At 35.1% G+C, this 13,704-nt stretch overlaps 1 protein-coding gene across 1 annotated transcript; it reads left to right on the forward strand.

Moving 5' to 3' along the window:
• Positions 1-7,266: 7,266 nt before the first annotated feature.
• bmp10l (bone morphogenetic protein 10, like) lies at positions 7,267-10,775 on the forward strand (the record flags this gene model as incomplete). Its single annotated transcript, XM_079599048.1, has 2 exons — positions 7,267-7,546; positions 9,755-10,775. The coding sequence occupies 2 exons, from the start codon at positions 7,267-7,269 to the stop codon at positions 10,585-10,587; spliced, it is 1,113 nt and encodes a 370-aa protein (XP_079455174.1). The 3' UTR covers positions 10,588-10,775.
• Positions 10,776-13,704: the final 2,929 nt, after the last annotated feature.

Below are 13,704 nucleotides of genomic sequence, written 5' to 3' on the forward strand. Positions count from 1 at the left end.
ATACAGCGATAATACCGACCCTGCCTCCCTTTTCAATTGACAGACTGACAGTTGCCGTGGATTCTATGTCAACAACATGGCCGCCGCGAACATTCATGACGTAGATCGAATAAGAACTATAGGGTCACATATACATGGTGTGTTTGCTTTGATCTTAGCAAGGACCTAGCGGCGACTAAAGCCGACTGTGTTGTCAACCAAAGCAGCGCTTGCTGACCATTTTGAATATCAATCATGCTGATCACTTTCTTCATTCCCGGTGTCGACTCGTTTTATGAAAATGTTCACGCATTGTAACTTCTTAGAATTGAAATAAACTTGCAATTGTGAAAAAAAGAGTCAGAAAAAGTTGCAATGAAGTCGTAATCTGATGACAATGAAGACTTTTCTTGCAATTACGACTTAATTAATTGCGACATTTATATCACTCCAGTCTTCAGTGTCACATGAACCTTCAGAAATCAGTGTAATATGATGATTTGATGCTCAACAAACATTTAGGATTATTATCGGTGCTAAAAACAGTAAAAAAAAAAACAGGATTGTTTGATGAATAAAAAGTTCAAAAGAACAGCATTTATTTGAAATGGAAAACTTTTATAACATTATAAATGTCTTTACTGTCGCTTTCTATCAATTTAATATGTGCTTGCTGAATGAAAATGTATTGTTTCTTTAGTTTTTCTTTCCAAAAACAATTCTTACTGACTCCAAAATGTTGAACATTCAAAAGCTTTCTATTTCAGATAAAGTGTGTGTGTGCGTACGTGTGTGTGTGCATGTGTGCGTGTGTGTGTGTGTGTACTAAAGCGCGCTTGAAGTATGAACTATGAAGCATTTGAATAAACTTTACAAAAACCTTTTTTTTCATATCCTAAACAATTTCATAAAGGGTTGAAAGTGGAATTTGAGGAAGGTTTATCAATAATCATTGCGTTGCGTTGCATTATATATTTTACACAACTACAGAGCTTTGATCATAAAACTAAGATATTTAAATATAATCTTTCTAAGACATTATTGGCAGAAATAGTGATGAATGATAATGATATACATGTGAGTATCAGCTATACTGTTATAAACAGCTCATTGATTTACATTATTAAATATCAGCATCTGCAGGATATTTTTGCTCAGTTTGAGTAAAATTGAGCTGTTTTTTCCCCCTTTATATTCTCAATATTTTCAACTAAATAGGCCAGATGGATCAAATATGATACTCAATATAAAACACATATGCAAACTCTTTAATATTCAGTAAACTTTACATTACAGTGAAGGTGGATTATTATTCCTCCTGTCGGGCTGTACGGGGTTAATAGCCCATCGCTGGAGCGCCGACCACACGGAGCCAGTGACGGTCAGTGGGCTGATGGACTCATGCCGCTGCAATCATATGATTGCACACACAAAAAAGATTTATGATTGTAAAAAAAAGTCTAAGGATGACGCCACGTCGCTTGGGTCGTGATGGACAGATTGACCAGTTTATGGGCTTGATTTTTGACAGTAAGAGGAGAGTCAGAAGTCAGACTCTCAAAACTCTTCCTCTTGGTCTCAAAAAATGCCCAAATTGAAGATTTATGTATTTGATTTGCATATAAAATTACAGTTTTAGCATAAACTAACTAATAAACTTAATGCTATGCATATTTGTCAGTCATATATGAATGAAACCGGTCAGATTTCTGTAATAAACTGAATGTGTTTTACACAATAGCTATTATAGCAGATATATATATATATATAAATGCAATGTTTCATTCTCATACATTTTAACTAATTGAATATTGCTTGTTCCACAGCTAGCCATATTTCATGTTCATACTTTTAAACTAAAATAAATGTAATTGTTTTCACAATTAACAGATTTATGCTGAACTAAACTGAATTAAACAAAGACATGCAAATAGGTAAAGTCCCTACAGATACACCTATTCAGGTAAAGTTGAATTGGTGTAGTCAATCATTTTATCCCATAAAACTCATCTTTGATCACCCAAATTACATATTTAAAAGTTTTTTCCTTGAAAACAAAATGTCTTCATGTCTTAAAATATCTTGAATGTAACTCGACACCCTCGCCTCATTTAGTATACGCAGTTCTATGAATATGCAAATGAGCCCCGCCTCCACTCACTCACTCACTCAGAGATCCACTGGTGGACGATCACACGTTGATCTGATTGGTCAAGGTAGTGTGTGACGTCAGAAACACCAGCGATTTCAAACCGTGTTTTTGAGACTGTCTTTGGTTCACTGCAGTTTTAAGCAGAAAATACTCAGCAATGCTGTCCACTTATGAACTTACACATGCTTTGTCTTAAAGCGTATTAAAAACATAAAATAAATACATTATACATTAAATAAATAGTAATTTAGGCACATTCCTCACATTCTTTCAACTTTAAATTCAAAATAACTCATGCATAACCCTTTTAATTCAGCTCTAAATATCTTACATTGTATGTCTTTGCCGACCTCTTGTGGAAATAAATTATATAACATGATATTTCATGACTCTAGATGGGCTTATATCTCTATATGGAGCAAATGAGCTGTTCCGCTGGGTCCTAAAGTAAGTTAACTTCAGTGTGCATTCAGATACACATGTAGACATTATAAAATAATTTATTGGTAAAGTTTTAGCATTTTTAGTTTTAATTTTGAGTATTTTTAGGTCAACTCCCACAAATGAAAAAAAAACAAATGTATTCGTGGTTCAAGTGTGACAAAAGTCCTGACCCTCCGATGAACACTAATTATTATTGTTTTTTTTTTTAATCAAAATGGGTTCAAAATGACCTGAGGGAAGGATGAAACTCTATAAGTTTGAGTTTATGAAAATGTACAATGTTGAAAATTTTATTATTCATATTTTATATAAAATATATATTTTCAAAACCTGGGTGACTCTAAAACTGTTAAAAAAAATCAAAGGCAAAAATCTGAACAAGTTGTGTTTCAAATGTTAGGTTGATATCTCAAAAAATAAGCGTTCAGTGAGATTTAGTTTGGGCGCAGTACCACACTTCTCCACTAGTGGACATTACTGCACATATAAGGGCGCGTCCATCTCCATGGTTCAGTGGTTTGAGTCTGAACCATTATTTTTTACAATTTTCATACAATTTATGAAGTAGACATCCTATTCAGAAGTAGTATTGGAAGTTTGGCAGATTTTGAAATGAACTCAACCTCTAAGAAACACAAAAGATCCCGTATGTGCATTATAGCTCGCCGCCACATCACTAATGCTGAATCTATTATTATTTTCTTTATATTTAAAACATTTTCAGAGCTTTTTTTCTAAAATAATTGAATGGATGCTATCTTTTGAACTCTTGGCATGAAAACAAACGGAGGTTTCTACCATTCTTTCATGATTTTTCATGTTCATCACTATTTCAAAATAAAGGTCTGAACACGCCTTAGGAGTGTGAACATATTCTTGTTGTAAATTGATAAATTACGGCTCCTCTGTCATTTATTTTGGAAATCAGTCACCAAATATGTAAACTAGAGATCGTACGCTTTCAAATTATATATAGTTTGTCAAGATTAGTTTAGGTTTAGATATGTTTTAAATATGTAATGGCTGATGCCAATATAAGGGGTTAAAAGAAAATCATAAAATGATCTCGTAATGGGAAAGCCTAAAATGTTCTCTCTACATGTACGAGTGAGCCGTCCTGTCCTTCAGCTGTTGTCTCTAGTGTTGGCGGTGTGCTGTTGAATCTCTCGTCTGGCTGAACAGCACAGCTGGAGACTGGCAAACGACTGTAATCTCATCTGTGCATCTCAGTCAATCCTGCGATTAAACCCTTCCCGTCGAGATCATTTGCATCACCGTTCCTCCATTGTGCCGCCGTACATTGTGCAACTTATTTTAAAACCACTCCACGTTTATCACTGCATGGCTGTTGTGGATGAATGCGATGCGTGTGTCTCTGACGCTGTATACACCGACAGAAAAACACAATAAATGCCGGTGTCAGCCGCCTGCAGGGAGGCGTAATCAAGCGCTCAAATCAAGCGTCAGGAAAACTAATGTGCGAGCTGGTTATGATTTCCCAATCACAGCAATCCAGTCCTTAATTAGCCCTTATTGTGCTCTTTAAACCTCTCTATCAAAGTGATGCTTGAGTGCACATTATCTCATCAAACTGATAATGCTATTAAAATTATAGTCTTACAGTAAACCTGCATTGCATTACAAATCAACTGCATGCCTTTACACTGACGCCTAGTGGTTGTTTTGTAATACTGCTGTATTTTTGTAGCTTGTCATTTATATACTGTATATACAGCGCTTTATGCAATACAGAATGTTTCTAAGCAGCTTCACTGTAAGAAAACAAAAAACAAAAAAATCGGAATTATTTTGCATTCATTTGTTAAAAGGAACTGCCTCATAAGTCATTTGTTTGTGAATATTTATAATAACATTAAATTCAGATTGCACGGTCAAATCAGCAGACGGTCTTGTTTTGCTGTGATGTGATGTTACAGATTCAGCTGCAAAATAACATTGTATTTGCATCTGGTTTTACAGCACTTATTTGTATTTTTTTGTACAGGAATCACTTTTCTTGAATGTTTGTCATCTGTTGACTCTTACAAACAGGAAAAAAGGTTTATTTGCATCGATGGTTTCCATAATGAACCTTTAACATCCACCTTTCAAATGCACCAAATAGTGGAAAAAGGTTCTTCAGATTACTAAAATGTTTTTAATGCTAAAACAATAGTTTTAAAGTCTTAAAGTTTAAAATGTGAAAATACAGCTTTTAATGTTGTTTATATTGTTTCTTTGTGGTGTTTTTAATCTGCTTTAAGACAAACATGTGCAAATTCATATGGAAGATTGTTTCCGCCACAGAATAAAAAATTAAAAAGGTAATTGAGATTTATTCTCACAATTCTGACTTTTTATCTCAGAATTGCACAATATAAAGTCACAATTGCGTGATATAAAGTCACAATTGCGTGTTATAAAGTCACAATTGCGTGATATAAAGTCACAATTGCGTGTTATAAAGTCACAATTGCGTGTTATAAAGTCACAATTGCGTGATATAAAGTCACAATTGACCGTTCGCAAAGACCCGCCCCCTTAGTTACTGTCGCTATGTCCGACAAGCTACGCCACTCTCACACACACCGTGTTGTCACGCAGTGAAAAACACATCGCGGAGCAGAGAGACACTGACAACACACTGACAGACACAGACCAGGGGCCGGTTTCACAAAGCTATTTTAGACCGGTCTATAGTGTTAGACAAGTCTAAAATCTGCTCATAGACTAGTCTAATGCAAGTTAGACTGTTTCACAAAAATAAAGACTGCCTTAAATTAGACCAAAAAAAATGAGACACCTTCCCCCCAGGCTAACTTCGGTCTAAGACTCTGTTACCTTGGCAACCAGCAGTAACAACCAGTTACATCACAGACAGCCGAAAGAAAAGGGAAAACGGCTCATAATTTGTGGTTTGCAGAGACGTGGAGAGCGCTGAGAAGGGAACGGGTTTTTAGGGACCGCAGTAACTACTGGAGATATATAATAATGACGACTTCATCGTCGGTTTCGTTTTTGTATCTTTTCTGTACGTCTTTAACGCTCAACGGTCGGATTAACGCTGTTAACTGTCATAGCAATCTTTTCCCAAACATTTCTTCTTGTTACTACATTCTCCGCTAAACTTCCCAAGTAAAATGTCCTTGTAACTGTTATAATCCTCCAACAAACATATTTTCTGCTGGGATAAACTGCACTGAGCGGCTGAATGCGCTTACTCGATCCGCCATGTTTTTTGTTTTGAAAAGTATCTTAGTTTACCCAGAATGCATTGCAGTGTAGTCCTACTTAAGATAGTCAAAGTCTTAAGTGCTTTGTGAAACGGTCTGATTTAGATGTCTATCTGAAGTCTGACTATCTACTATATCTAAGCCATAGTGTCAAAGTCTATCTTTGTGAAACCGGCCCCAGCTTACTTTTCGGTTACTTTTGATATCAAACAAAGTCTCACCTTTCAAATTTGGTCATTTTTAAAAGAAATGTAAACAATAAATAGCGTTTTGTGGCTCTTTAATGTGTGTGTCAGATCGCTCAGTTAAAGCCGCTCGTGAACCGATCATCTCTTCTTCTAGTTCATTTATAGCATCAAATAAACATGAATGAACATCAGAAGGAATGTTGTTTTAACCGCGGAGAGACGTCAGTACACTCCGCTTCTCAAGCTCAAATCCTCCAACGGTAATCTACTAACTCTCCTGACTGCTTTGTCCGGATGGTGAAGTATGATTGGTCAGATCACCTGTCAATCAAGCTCCCTGCGAAGGGTCAATTGCATGATATATATATTCACAATTATGTAATATAAAGTTCAATTCAAAGGAAAGAAAGACTGACTTTTTTTCTCAGAATTGGACTTCATATATATCGCAATTGTGAGATAAAAAGGTCGCAATTATCTTTTAAAATGTTATTCTGTGGCGGAAACACGCTTCCATAAATTCATAAGTGGACAGCATTGCTGAGTATTTTCTGCTTAAAACTGCAGTGAACCAAAGACAGTCTCAAAAACACGGTTTGAAATCGCTGGTGTTTCTGACGTCACACACTACCTTGACCAATCAGATCAACGTGTGATCGTCCACCAGTGGATCTCTGAGTGAGTGAGTGGATTCGGGGCTCATTTGCATATTCATAGAACCACGCATACTAAATGAGGCGAGGGTGTCGAGTTACATTCAAGATATTTTAAGGCATGAGGAATATTTTTCAAGTAAAAAACGTCATTTTGGTGTCAAAGATGAGTTTTAAGGGATGGAATGATTGACTACAGGGGGACTTTTAAGAAATGGCTCTTATGTGGAATCGCTGTGAAAAACCCTCTTTGTCAAACCTTTATTTTGAAGAGTGTGGATAAGACTCAATGTAAATATGAATTGCATGTAGTCAGAACGTATATACGTTGGAGCTGAGAAAGGCATGCATGGAAAAAAGATACAGAAAGTGTGAGGAACCCAGTGGCCCTCAGAAAAGGCCAAGTGGCAACATCTCCAAACTTGTCAGCACAAGCGGGTCGACAACGCAGTCCTGCCCTCTATCCCCGATCACAAGATCCACAAGGACGAGGCTGTTTCTCTTCTCACGGCACATCAACCTGTCAGGGGCCGAGGGAGAGACCGGACCGGACCGGCGCAAACACCAGGTGTCCGAGACCTCACACCACATCATCCTAACAACTCGCACCCGTGCTCATGGCTCTGTCTGTGTTCCCCGGAGTGCTGGGCCTCTGTGTTCTGCTGGGGTCGTGGGGTCGCTGCGGCCCGATCCCTCGTCTGGAGGAGCGTGTGGACATGCAGGAGGTTCTGGGGCAGGTCCTCCACATGCTGAACCTGACGGATCCGGGGCCCGGATTGAAGCCGCGCTCCAGCCGCACCAAACCTCCCGAGTACATGCTGGAACTGTACAACCGGTTCGCCAACGACGGGAGCGCCACGCCGCCCGCTAACATCGTGAGGAGCTTCAGGAACGAAGGTGATGCACGTTTACCTTCAGCTAATCCCGGTTCGGCTCATAAACAAACGTTAGTTACGACAAGCAAAGGAATCTTCCTAGTTTGTTTGTTTTTAACTGTATTTATGTAGAAGCTTCACATTAATAAACAGTAAAATTACAAAATGTATCAATAAATACAGAAGCTTCACATTAATAAACAATAAAATTACAAAATTCATCAATAAATACAGAAGCTTCACATTAATAAACAGTAAAATTACTAAATTCATCAGTAAATACAGAAGCTTCACATTAATAAACAATAAAATAACAAAATTACCATTAATAAAATAACAAAATTCTTCAATAAATACAGAAGCTTACCATTAATAAACAATAAAATAACAAAATTCATCAATAAATACAGAAGCTTCATATTAATAAACATTAAAGTAACAAAATTCATCAATAAATTCAGAAGAAGCTTCACAATAATAAACAATAAAACAACAAAATTGAACAATAAATACAGAAGCTTCACATTAATAAACAATAAAATAACAAAATTCATCAACAAATACAGAAGCTTCATAATAAACAATAAAATTCATAATTAAATACAGAAGCTTCACATTATTAAACAATAAAATTACAAAATTCATCAATAAATACAGAAGCTTCATATTAATAAACAATACAATTACAAAATTAATAAACACAGAAGCTTCATATTAATAAACAATAAAGTAACACAATTCATCAATAAATACAGAAGCTTCACATTAATAAACAATAAAATAACAAAATTCATCTATAAATACAGAAGCTTCACATTAATAAACAATAAAATTACAAAATCGAACAATAAATACAGAAGCTTCATATGAATAAACAATAAAGTAACAATTCATCAAAAATACAGAATCTTCATATTAATAAACAAAGTAACTAAATGAATCAATAAATACAGAAGAAGCTTCGCTTTAATAAACAATAAAATAACAAAATTGATCAATTATGAAACAAAATGAGCAGCTGTTCAGAAGACAAGTGTCATTATTCAGATCAGTTCAGTTTAACTGTCAATGTTGCTAAGTTCATCAATTGTGATTTATTTATTATTGAGTATTTCTGAGTATTGTGCATTTCCCCCCCCCCATCCTTTTTTCATGCTTTTGTTCTTGTGCAATATTTCAGAAATAATTATAATATTTAAAAAAAAAATGTTTTATTCTGAAATGACTTTCGCAATTTATTATTTGAAATGATAATTATCATTATATTATAATTATTTAAACATTCTTTAATTTAAAAATGATGTGATCATTATTTTAATATTGTTTTATATTATTAGTCTTGTATTGTTTAATATATATGATTATTAATATTTGTAAATATTTTTTTTATGATTATTATTAAAATGTATATGATTCGTATTATAATATTTTAATAAATATATGAATTAATATTATTTAAAATAAAAATCTTAAAATGTTTTTTTATAAATATTATCATTATCATTTTAATAATACTTATTATTATTATTATTATTATTTAACCTTCTTGTTTTTCTCCTGGTGTTTGTATTATTATAGTAATATATATAGTTAGTATTATAATATTTTAGTAATAATATTAATTATTATTATTATTATTTAACTATTCTTTAAATAAGAAAATTAAATGTTTCTTGTTTTTCTCCTGGTGTTTGTATTATAATAATAATTTATATTATTAAATTAATATTATTATTTAAAATAAACTATGTTAATTATTATTTATATATAATATTATATATTCTTTTTTTTACAATTAACACCAATGATTATTTTATTTACACTTATTATTATTATTATTTAACCATTCTTTAAATTAAAAATTGTAATGTTTCTTGTTTTTCTCCTGGTGTTTGTATTATAATAATAATGTATATTATTAGTATCATAATATTTTAATAATGACATGAATCATTATTATTTAAAAAATTGTTTTTAATAATTTTATATTATTTATATATAACATTATTATTGTCATAATTATTATTATTCTTTTTACAATTAAAACCTATGGTTATTTTAATCACACTTATTATTATTATTATTTAACAATTCGTTACATAAAAAATCTAAATGTTTCTTTATATCCTGGTGTCTGTTTGTTCCTTATCCAGATTGACATCAGACAAAAGGTGTTGTTGTTTAAAAAATTTTAAAAATTAATCTCAATTAAACCATGTCTTTTTCACAGACCACACCTTGAGCAAGAGCCTGCGAACACACCGCCTCCTGTTCAACCTCTCAGTGCCGCAACACGAGCGTGTGGTCAGCGCCGAGCTGCGCCTGCACACACTCCTCCAGAGAGACTCGGTCCAGCGCATCGGCTCCGGGTGGCAGGTGAGCGTATTCGACACGCATCGGGCCGGACGCTACGGGACAGGTGAGCGAGATCCGCTGGCGTCGAAGCACGTTCACCGTGAGGAGAGCGGATGGGAAGTCTTTGACATGACGAACGCTGTTCAGCATTGGCGAAAGCTCAATATCGTGACCCCTAGGCTAGAGGTTCACATTGAAAACGCGTTTAGGAATACGAAGGAAGACCTTGACATTGACAAGAATCCTGATGGACAACATGAGCCGTTGCTAATCGTCTTCTCGGATGACCAAAGCTATCGAATGAAGGAAGAGAACAACGAACTGAGGAGCAATGAGGAGCAGGTGCGCTCAATCAACGACGTCTCGAGAGTCCGGCGCAGCGCTGCAGCGGAAGACTGCAGAATAGCCGAGATGCGCGTGGAATTTAAGGATATCGGCTGGGATAACTTCGTCTTGGCGCCGGCTGGTTATCAGGCGTACACGTGTCGTGGCGTGTGCGACTATCCTCTCGCTCCCGAAGTGACGCCCACCAAACACGCCATCATCCAAGCCCTGCTCAATCTGAAGAGTCCTCAGAAGGCCCAGAAAGCTTGCTGTGTGCCGACCGAGTTAAAGCCCATTTCCCTCCTTTACTTGAACGATAACGGCGTTGTGGTGTTAAATAATAAATACGAAGGAATGGTGGTCAAGGAATGCGGATGCAGATAGTCTGAAAACGACTGTTTAGTGTATAAAACGTCCAGAAGCTAACTGCATTTTATTTAGGCCTCATGTATATTTACTTGTTGTAAATTACTCCGTTTTCTATTGCACATCCTACTTGTAATATACAACACACTGCTTATCATTTGTCACTTATAATGAGAGAAGTTCAAACTAAAAGCTAACACTTTACAATAAGGTTCATTAGTTAACATTGGTTAATGAGCAATATATTAGTTACAGTATTTATTAATCTTTGTTAATGTTAGTTAATAATAATACAGCTGTTCATTGTCTGTTCATGTTAGTTCCCAGTGCATTAACTAATGTAATGTATTAGTAAATGTTGAAATTAATAGTAACTAAGATTAATAAATGCTGAAGAAGTATTGTTCATTCTTAGTTCATGTTAACTAATGAACCTTACTATAAAGTGTTACCAACTAAACCTGCTGCTTGATCATCTGCGAGACTCTACAAGCAAAAACATATTTATTTTGTTCATGCACTGTTCAATTTTGAGATTTTGGACTGTTTAGCTTTTCATAACGTGTTATTTCAGACTAGTTGAAGAAAGCATCCAAAATACACTTTTAAGTGTTTGTTTCATTGAACTTTATTTATTTGCGTCTGTAGGTTTCAATTCCAATGCAAACTCCTAATATGTGAACAAAACTAAACAAATTTGTTCAAAGTTCTGGAAATGTATGCAAATGAAAGCATATTTAATTAACAATAACAATAAATAAAAATATCTCTTACAAAACGAAACAATTTTGACAAAATTTTACAAAATTTGTTCAAAGTTCTAGAAATGTATGCAAATGAAAGCATATTTAATTAACGATAACAATAACCAACTAAAAATAACTTACAAAACGAAACAATTTTGACAAAATTTTACAAGATTTGTTCAACGTTCTGGAAATGTATGCAAATGAAAGCATATTTAATTAATAATAATAACTCTTACAAAACTAAACAGTTTTTACACAATTGAACACAATTTACAACATGGCTTTATCCAATGTTCTAGAAAAGAATGCAAATGAAAGCATATTTAATTAGATAATGCATCATTTGCATATTCAAACTTAAAAAATAAAGGTTCCAAAACTGGGGTTTTTTTCACAGTGATGTCATTGTGGAACAAAAATGGTTCTTCAAACCACCTTTCAGTGATCAGTTCTTTAAAACAACCTTTTTTTTCTTAGTTTAAAGAACGTTTTTTCCAATGAAAAGGTTCCATGGCCGTTAGACGAACCATTGATGCCGTGAAAGAAGCTTTATTTTTAAGAGTGATCATCTTATATCTGCTTAACTTCAGCTGCACACAATCAAATAACATTGATTGTAACCCAAACGTTCCTCCTCCGAGCGCGAATGTTCTCTCGCCGCTGACGGCCGCATGCCATGCGAGCCACAAACACGTTCTCTTCCACACAGCTGAGATAAGGAGGTGTCAAAAACCGAGAAGTGTGCGACCCCTCACTCAGGATGAGACCTCATCCCAAGTGGTGTGTCGTTGGAGGCGAGAGCCGTCAGATTCCTGAGCGCCAACAGCAACAGTTTCCAACGATGCCTTCGCTTCCGCTGGCCATCCAATGCTGTGATGAGCCACAATCCAGGGTCCAGTGACACTCTTAGAAGAAACGGCTCTCGATGGAACCTTTAAAGGAGTAGTTCACCCAAAACTTTAAATTAGCCCATGATTTACTCTCCCTCAGACGAACACTTTTATGATGGACAGATGCACTTTTATGATGGACAGATGCATTTTTATGATGGACAGATGCACTTTTATGATGGATAGATGCACTTTTATGATGGACAGATGCATTTTTATGATGGACAGATGCACTTTTATGATGGACAGATGCACTTTTATGATGGACAGATGCACTTTTATGATGGATAGATGCACTTTATGATGGATAGATGCACTTTTATGATGGATAGATGCACTTTTATGACGGATAGATGCACTTTATGATGGATAGATGCACTTTATGATGGATAGATGCACTTTTATGATGGATAGATGCACTTTTATGACGGATAGATGCACTTTTATGACGGATAGATGCACTTTTATGATGGATAGATGCACTTTTATGATGGATAGATCCACTTTTGGATGGATAGATGCACTTTTATGACGGACAGATCCACTTTTATGACGGATAGATGCATTTTTATGATGGACAGATGCACTTTTATGATGGATAGATGCACTTTTATGATGGACAGATGCATTTTTATGATGGACAGATGCACTTTTATGATGGACAGATGCACTTTTATGATGGACAGATGCACTTTTATGATGGATAGATGCACTTTATGATGGATAGATGCACTTTTATGATGGATAGATGCACTTTTATGACGGATAGATGCACTTTATGATGGATAGATGCACTTTATGATGGATAGATGCACTTTATGATGGATAGATGCACTTTATGATGGATAGATGCACTTTTATGACGGATAGATGCACTTTATGACGGATAGATGCACTTTTATGACGGATAGATGCACTTTATGATGGATAGATGCACTTTATGATGGATAGATGCACTTTATGATGGATAGATGCACTTTTATGATGGATAGATGCACTTTTATGACGGATAGATGCACTTTTATGACGGATAGATGCACTTTTATGATGGATAGATGCACTTTTATGATGGATAGATCCACTTTTGGATGGATAGATGCACTTTTATGATGGACAGATGCACTTTTATGATGGATAGATCCACTTTTATGACGGATAGATGCACTTTATGATGGACAGATGCACTTTTATGATGGATAGATGCACTTTTATGACGGATAGATGCACTTTTATGATGGACAGATGCACTTTATGATGGATAGATGCACTTTATGATGGACAGATGCACTTTTATGATGGATAGATGCACTTTTATGACGGATAGATGCACTTTTATGATGGATAGATGCACTTTTATGATGGACAGATGCACTTTATGATGGATAGATGCACTTTTATGATGGATAGATGCACTTTTATGACGGATAGATGCACTTTTATGATGGATAGATGCACTTTTATGATGGATAGATCCACTTTTATGATGGATAGATGCA

This window comes from Phoxinus phoxinus (genome assembly GCF_949152265.1).
Source record: "Phoxinus phoxinus genome assembly, chromosome: 23".
Taxonomy (NCBI): domain Eukaryota; kingdom Metazoa; phylum Chordata; class Actinopteri; order Cypriniformes; family Leuciscidae; genus Phoxinus; species Phoxinus phoxinus.